The 8,845-nt window shown below is 40.9% G+C and overlaps 1 protein-coding gene across 1 annotated transcript; it reads right to left on the minus strand.

Annotated features, from left to right (window-relative positions):
- Nucleotides 1–3,642: 3,642 nt before the first annotated feature.
- LOC125898623 (serine/threonine-protein kinase pim-2-like) lies at nucleotides 3,643–6,620 on the minus strand. Its single transcript, XM_049592468.1, has 9 exons — nucleotides 6,614–6,620; nucleotides 6,055–6,338; nucleotides 5,916–5,949; nucleotides 5,557–5,651; nucleotides 5,418–5,465; nucleotides 5,046–5,264; nucleotides 4,135–4,312; nucleotides 3,839–4,006; nucleotides 3,643–3,734 (listed from the first exon to the last, which is right to left on the minus strand). Exons 1-9 carry the CDS (start codon nucleotides 6,618–6,620, stop codon nucleotides 3,643–3,645), a joined length of 1,125 nt encoding a protein of 374 aa, XP_049448425.1.
- Nucleotides 6,621–8,845: the final 2,225 nt, after the last annotated feature.

The following is an 8,845-nucleotide window of genomic DNA, read 5'->3' on the forward strand; positions in this document are numbered from 1 at the left end:
AGTCACCCCCTAATGAAGACCTAAACCTGATGATAGTAATTTCTACTCAAACAACCACTTTTCTCAAACGGCATTTTGCACAGCCAGGAGTCAGGAGCCAGCGTGAGAGGCACATCATAACCCTGTGCCTATCGAGTTTGTGTTCACTGAAGTGAGCATTTAAGAGATGGCCCATCCGGCGTGGGAGAAGGAAGAGGCTGGCGTCCACGGAGACCAGAGACTCGCCTGTTCACCAGGAAACAGACCTGAACATTATAAATCTTTCAAGTAAGGTCCTCACCTCTGACCATTTGAGTTTGTTGAGTAGAGGCCTTAGTTTTGTCCCTACTAACCAATCCAAAGACTTTGATGTTAAAATTGATTTGTTTCATTTTTTCAGAAGCATAAGACTGAGAGAATTTTTTCTCTTCTACCAGTACTATTGAACCCTTCCCACAGACTAGTGTTACCTCAGACTCAGGGCGGGAGCAATTAAGTTCAAGCACGCCCTTTAAAGGGAAAAGCCATTTTGTTCCCCCCTCTAATCGTAACTCTTCAGTAGAAACATTCTGCAGACTAGTAGAGAGGGGTGCTGAAGATTTACTGTGCAACAAAAATGACTAACTTATAACAACCTCAGCAGAGCGGAAAGACAAGCCTTATTTGACCTTGAATCTGACCCCTCTATTATAATTCGCTCAGCTGACAAGGGTGGGGCCGTGGTCGTCCTTAATAGAGATGACTATGTTACAGAGTGCTCCAGACAATTACAAGATACTAACTTTTACATCTCCTTACTAGGAGACCCCACCCCCCAATTTAAAGCTACTGTTTCAGAGGTCCTTGAAGGTTTTCTAAGTTCAGGAGAAATTACGAAGAAGGAATATGATTATTTAACAGTTCAATACCCCAAAATTCCCGTCTTTTATACCCTCCCGAAAGTACATAAAAACCCTTTACACCCACCTGGAAGACCTATTGTGTCGGGTATTAACTCCCTTACTTCTGCTAATTCTACCTTTGTTGATTATTTTATGAAGCCCTTGGCTGAAAAACTTCCCTCCTATGTTAAAGATACTGGTCATACAATTTCTATATTGGAGTCCTTAGACCCCCTTCCTGAAAACTCCATACTAGTTACATTTGATGTAGAGTCCTTGTACACTAATGTTCCTCACGAAGGAGCCATCCAAGCCCTTGAGTATTTTTTAAACTCACATGACCCAAATCTATGCCCTTCAAATCACTGTATTCTCACTCTTACTGAGATGGTCCTCACTCACAACTTTTTTATGTTTCAGGATGATTTCTTCTTGCAACGTAACGGCGTGGCTATGGGCTTCAATATGTCCTGCAACTTTGCTAGTCTTTATTTCGGTTATTTGGAAAGACTGAGAATACTAAATAGTGATAATAATCCTTTTCTGCCTAACATTCTGGTATACAAAAGATACATAGATGACATATTTTACATTTTTAGTGGCACTAGTGATCAGCTACAGTCTTTTTGCAACTTTCTGAATTCTGGCTCTGAACATCTGAGGTTTACTATGCAGTTTGATTTGGAGACGATTAATTTTCTTGACACATGGATCATTCGGAGAAATAATACATTGTACACAGACTTATATACAAAACCCACTGATCGCAATAGTCTCTTAAGAGCTGACAGCTGTCACCCTCTTCCCTTGAAAACCAGTTTACCCTTTAGCCAGTTTTGTAGGTTGAAATGCATTTGCAAAGATCCTTCTGATTTCTCTAAAAATATGCAAAAAATGAAAGGTAAATTTAAAGAGCGTGGTTACAAGGAGCTACAATTGGACTCTGCTGTTGAGAAAATAAATAAAACTTCTAGAACTAAAACTTCTATTGACTCTAGATTGTCCTATGACTTATAGGCATCGTGATGCATTTTCTAATCCTTTATCCTTGACTTCCTTATATGTAGATTGTTCTAAATCCTTTAACATTTTTCCAAAATTCCCAGAATTTAACTTTTTTCTATTTCAATTATTTACCATTACTATTGTAAATAGATTTTCTCTACATTCAATTTTTTCCTAAAAATTCTTTTTCTAAAACTGTATTCAAAATTTTCCACTAAATCATTAACAGTTATGTTTCTTGTATCTAGAGGTCTTTTTTCAAAGTCCTAACAATTGTTTTGCAGACTCCCCCTCCTATAGGAATTCATTTTTCAAAAAAACAGGGGTATTCTGTCCTTTTCCACTGTAAGTGGTGTCTAAATGCATTTTTCTCTTCCTGATTTGACTGTATTTAAAATAATGGTACTTTTTATTGTCTACTACTTTTTGATAACTGAAAAGAATGTATGTGTTTTTGAATTGTACTTTTGAATTGTCTATATTCTGTCTTTTTTAGTCTTTAAGATTATACTTGAATGGAAATTGAGCCTTGATCTTATTGTGCTTTTTTTCCTGTCTCACCTGTGTGGCAATTTGTGTTGATTGTCAGCTCCTCCCATGGCATGTGCCTGTAATTGAAGACACTCCCTCTCATCATAGAGCTCACATGTGTGTCCTATAAATGTTTGGTAGCTCAGTGTCTTGTAAAACCCTGATGAAGACAGTCTAGTTGAAACGTTGGTACTTGAATAAAAGAAAATATTTTTGCATCGGGTCTTAGAGTGTGCACCTGACATCTTTTTTCAAATTTGTATTTTTTCATCAACGGTCAGCACCTCTCCAACCCTGGTGTGCGCTCCTCCTCTCTTTTCACTGAAGTGAGCATGTCAAGGCTCTGCAGAAGACTGCGGAATGGTTTGATTAATTGATTTTTTTCTGGATAAGAGGAGTGACATCCCATAGGATCGTGATTCTGTGATTTTTTTTCTTTCTTTTTATCTATTTTCTTTTCTAAGGCAACTCCTTGTTATAACAATGTGTGTATTATTTCATAGTATTGTGCGCATGCATGTGTGCAGGACCAGTGTGAAAAAATCCATATTTTCTATATTAATGACATATTTTCAGTGTTTGAAGTGTGTTAAATTTTAGTCTGTTGTATGGGGAAAATTGCCCACACACTGACAAATCTGTTTTCAGATGTTTATTACAGATATACAACAGGGAGAAAAATATCACATAGGTATACATTGTGCACAGTACGACAGAATACATGAAATATATCCTTTTTCACGCACTGTCAAACTATGACCTCACATCATGTCAATCACATTTAAAACACCAACTCCGAAACTTATCATCAAAGTTTCACAACACATTCAATTTTCTGTGTGTTTTTCACATCTGTCAAAAGCCTTTAGACAGCTGTTTGACCAAGAGCAGTTTAAAAAATGTGCCGTAACCTGCGGGTCACATACATCTGCAACCAGAGAGAGGAACAGGGCAGGAGTGGACGGCAGGCCAGCAACAAAAAGAAGCGGAAATACATAGGAGCAGTGTCCTTCTTATGCTCTTCCACGACAAAGAAAAGGCAACATAAACATATACAGAAATGTACAACAGCAAGTATGATGCTTGCAGCAGAGTGCAAGTGAATAGCAGCATAGTCGTCTTTCAGACTCATTAATAACATTCATAACTCATTTCATCTTGCATTTGGCAAGATGTGTTCAGAGAGCGGTGGCAGCCCAGGCAGGTAGGCCAACTTTAGTGGCCTTTAGTGGTGGTTGTTTCAGGATTATCTGAGCCAGGGGAGCTGCTGCATCTGCTCCAGAGTGGGGCGATCCTCTGGGTCCACAGCCAAACACACATTCAACAAATTCAGGCAGCCTTAGAAGAGAGAGGGCAGAGAACGAAGCAGAGATTAGGGTGGGAGCTGCAGTTATTGTCAGTAGCAAAACTCAGGTGCTGTATTGACAACAGCATTGTCTTACTTCTAGACAACTGCCTGCTGGACTTTAAACCTTTGCGGAGAAAGCTGTAGGTGGTGAACTGATCCACCAGCATGTCATGCAGCAGCGCGCCCAGCTGCCAGACTGTGGTGGGACCGGCCTCATATGTTCTGTGTCTCAGGTACTCTGGTGGTACGTATGCAAATGTTCCTACAATACACAGACACACACATGGAGACAGAGAGAAACAAAGAATGAGGAGTGAGTTTTCAATGAAGGTCATCGCTCCAGAGATCAACAGATGGATGAAGAGCAGGAGCAGAAGGCAGACATCGTACCAGCAAAGACACGGCAGGGTTCATTCTCAATGAAGCAGCCACATCCAAAATCAATGATCCGCACTCGGGGGACATCGGAGCTGGTCTCAATGAGGACATTGTCTGTTTTGATGTCCCGATGGAAGACTCCCACCGAGTGCATCTTGATGCATGCTTCCACCAGCTGCTTCATGATGTTCTGAGACAGAGACAAAGACAAACAGATGAGTTATAGTGGAGTGACGAAGGGAGTGTAGGGTGGTACTTTCACATTATGTGACAATGTTGCAGCTTCCACACAAAAGTGTTGCTCAAAGTTCAGTTACGTCCATTTGAGAACTGAGCTGAGAACAATGACATTTAAACGCTGGTGACACCAAAGATAACACAATGTAAGGGCGCCTGGGTGTAAAGGTGTTTCTGAACTGAGCGTGAAGCCGGACTGCAAATAAAGTCCATGTTGATGCAAATTTGGATCCACAAAGGGTTGCACAAAGTGAGGCAAGAAAATGTTTCTGCTCCAGCAGAAGCTTTGCTCTCATCTTGAGGCTTTATGACTCCAATTCATGGACTTACAGAGACAAGACAAAAAGGATTGCTGGCAAGCTTAGAGCTAACATTGGCTGTTTGGGACGACTCAATACACACTGCAAAAACAGTCCAGCATCACTATATAATCTATTAACTAATAATAACGTCATTACTTACAACTTAGGAACCCTTTATAAATGTGGACTATGAGACAGTGGTAACTAAATATGAAACAAGTTTAAGATTTAGGTTTTTGTATGCACCAAATTTTAAAAATGTAGGTGTGATAGCAGCCCTCAACTCTCCACAGACACTGACAACACTGAAAATTGTAAGCTTGGCACAGTTTTAAGGGAACACCACACGCAGATATGAAAACATGCTCCAACCAGTTTCAGTACCTTAGCCTGATCTTCTGTCAGAGAATCACAGCTGTTGACATAGTCCAACAGGTCCATAGAGGGGACTGGTCTCTCCATGACCAGGAGAATCTCCTGGCCCAGATCATACCAGTCCAACAATGTGACAGCAGCAGACTGTCCCACCAAATTTTGTCGTCCGACCACCCTCATCATTAGGACCGCCTCCAGAGGGAGTGAGTACACCATTCCGTCTATCATCTGAAAGAAGCAAAATGCAGAAAAACATTGTGTTTTAATAGAGGTGGTTGTGAATGTGTGTTTTCCTCGTCAACAACAGAGTAACAACAAAGTGAAAAAAGTTCAACCATGATTTTAACAGTTGATGCTGAGACATCAGATTAAGTCACTCACCACTTGCCGATATTTGGCACGAGCTTTAGGGATGCATTTGATCGCCACCTACAGGACAGAATCACCAGTGCTTTGGTTAGTACAGGGAGTGATGACTTTGTGTGTATGTGTGATGTGAGAATACGGATGTTATACTGACCGGTAAACTGTCGGACTTCCTTACTCCAGCATAGACCGAACCAAAGCCTCCTTCTCCGAGCTTATGAAGCTGCAGGTACTTGGCCTCAAAGTTGGCTGCACACACACACAAACACACAACAGTCAGTTGTGAGCAACGTCTAACACTGAGCCTGTTTATATCTGGTATTAACATGTATCTCGAGTGATCTGATCACAAGTGGACAGGGCTGAATACAAGTGTAAACAACCAGCAAGCAAGCAATTAGCGAGAGTGTGGACATAGTAACTGTTCATGGGGCTGTCTCGGCTGTCCACTTCACAAACACACACTCACATACAGTCATCTAATTATTTCTCACACTATCAGCTTACCTCTGCTGGAGCTGACTGAGTCGGACGCACTCCCGTTGTTCTGTTGGGAGGCTGAAGGGCTGCTGGAGCTCGGGGAGACTTCACAGCCGCTGTCCCTTCTTGGCGTCCTGGGAGTCTCTGTTGCTGGCATGTGCTCAGCAAAGACCTCCGTCCGACCCTCAGTCTCTGTGACGCCCACCACTGACACCTCAGTGGGCTTGTCAGTGTTTGCGTCACAGTGGTCACCCCTCTGTTTCTTACTGGGGGTCTTGGTTTGGGTGCTGGCCTTCCTCTTCGTCCCCTTGGCCTGCACAGTCTCCACTGCCACTTCAGTGGGCTCACTGCTACCTCGCTGCCTTTTTCTGGGTGACTCTGGGTGATCCAAGCTGATCTTTCTTTTGTGGCTTGTCACCTCAGAGTCTTCTCCCTGGCAGATCTTGGGTTTGAACTCTACAAACAAGAGAAATCCACTTTACATCAACTTGTTGATCTTAAATGATTCTGTGAAAGTCTGTATTAAGTTTAACAACATTGTTTTGTGATGTTCAGTCCCACCAGTTTCAAATTTAACTGTTTTACCCACAACATCTGCACATGTAAAATACTGTATGATAAGGTCAGGTAGAGACTGTTACAAGGTCACAGTTTACAAAGTGAATTTCAGGTCTGTGACAAGACACAGAGTTTGATCTCCTGCATAAAAGTCAGATGTCCTACATGACTACCCACCATCGCTATGTCTACACCGTTATCAGTGTCAGCAAGTGACTAAGTACATTTAAGTCACTGTACTTAAAGGAAGACTCAACCCATTAAATGACCATTTGTAAATCAACTAGTCGTGCTTTCTTACCTTGAACTCGTGGAGCTGTTTTCCTCAAAGGCGTCCACAGAAAAGGACAAACAAATCGGTTTTCTGATGGACCAGGGAACTTATTCAGCATCAGCACAACTGTATCAAACATTCAGAAGAAATCAAGTTAATGACTTTGTAAACAGGTTAAAATATTTTGACTGCACTGACAAATATTCAAATTTTTGCATGAAAAACACGCTGAACTACAGAAAAAGTGACAATAAGTACTTTTTGCATGTAAAAACAGGTGAAGCTGTTTGACAGGATTTCACACTTACATGAATCGTTCTCTGGGTTCAGAGAATGTAGAGTTTTTGACGTCTCAGCGTCCATGTTGTTTTGTGAGCGTACTCGATAGGAATGTCTCCGAAAAATCGTGTGTGTGTCTCTCCAATACTTGTGTAAAACTCTGCTGAATTGTGGAGAGAGGGTCTACTTACCAGTTTCTGTGTGTTCCGAGGTCTTTGGTGGTGATTCCGAGTTCCATTTTGGAACATCACGTTTCGATGTCAGGCTAAAATACCATGGCAACCAAAAAACTACCATTGGTTCTAAAACACAGAGCAGGCAAATTCAAAAAACCAAAATCAAACAATAACAAGATTATTACACATTTATAGTGTGATTATCATGATGTTATTTGTTTATTGATGATAAATTATTGATGAGACCTGCATTCATTGATTTCTTTGGTCGCTCCTGGACAGTGCAACGAGCTGTATGCACAACATCATCATCTTATAAACTTAATATGGCGAATGTGTTGGGAAGTTACTGAGTTATGACACATCCAGCAGTTACAGACATGGGCAGATTATGAGATAATGGGCCCCTGGGCAGAGACATGCAAAGGGACCCCACCACCACCAATCATCATAGCATCATCATCATCATCAGTGCAAGTCTTTTTTGTGTGTCACTGTTTGACTAACAGCGTCTTCAGCAACAGTTTTCTATAAAAATGAAGGTGTTTTTTTTTTTGGTATTCCTATTTGGACATTCAGTGGCACAGCCATACAGCCTATGAATACAGCAAGACATTTTTCCTGGGTATCTCACACATTTGCAGTGTTTTCCTGCCATCCTGAAGCACGCACAACTACTGTGACTATACTGTGACATCCACCCAAAATCAGTCTATAGAATGAATCACAATGCTTGTTTACAATAACTTCCAGGTAGAAAACTCTCGTGCCAGACACATAAAATCAAACTGCACTGAGCAATTGGGTGGTGTTTGGCTAACTAAGAAAGTCCCACTTAAAAATATATTTAAGTATCAGTTTAAGTTAACGCTATATGATGATTATTTTCACCACTTTATCTTTTCATCAGGCAGTCCTCCCTAGCTGAAGCTGTTATCTTAAAGCCACCAGACTCCAGTGACAGGAGTTGCTGGTCTACTGCTGTCTCAGTCAGTTCGTGTGTAAAGTAAAGCAGAGAAAATATTCCAGATATAGCATAAAATTAAACCTATACAAGTTTTTTGGTGGGTCTTTTTGGGTGGCTGAAATAAATATTGTTGCGGCCCCTGTCCACAGCAGTACATTATTTAGCTTTCGTGCTGGTAGATTTGGTTTATCAAAGATGATCGCAAAGCAACACAGTGGCCTACATAAACTAGGCACAGCAGAAATGTAAGATCAGTCAGACCACATGTTTAATTATATATATGTTAGAACATTACAGTTACGGCTGAAAATGACAAAAGAAATAAATAAGTTTGTCTGATATATACACAATGCGAAACAACTGTCAGTCATCTACCAGGAAGTGTTAGAAAAACATCACAGTGATTTGGTCTATAGGTGTAGCCGTAGCTTTTGCTGTTTCAGTTCAGGTATTTCAGTTCAGGAAAGTAATTGTAATGTTTTGGTCATCTAAAAAGTTGTTGTTCAGAGTTGTAGTAAAAGACCCTCTACAAAGACCCCCTGTTTTCTGGTAAGTACATTTTTAAGCCTGATTGGTAGCAAAAATTAGCATTAGCATTATCACAGTTAACTATACCTAGAAATATCTTTGGCGTCGGCTAAAGTGCCAAACTAGTGGCTTTAAAATGGAAGTCCACAAACCAATGGGAGGCCCTGGTGCTGTTGTCCAT

The sequence above is a fragment of the Epinephelus fuscoguttatus genome, linkage group LG12 (assembly GCF_011397635.1).
Source record: "Epinephelus fuscoguttatus linkage group LG12, E.fuscoguttatus.final_Chr_v1".
NCBI classification, from domain to species: domain Eukaryota; kingdom Metazoa; phylum Chordata; class Actinopteri; order Perciformes; family Serranidae; genus Epinephelus; species Epinephelus fuscoguttatus.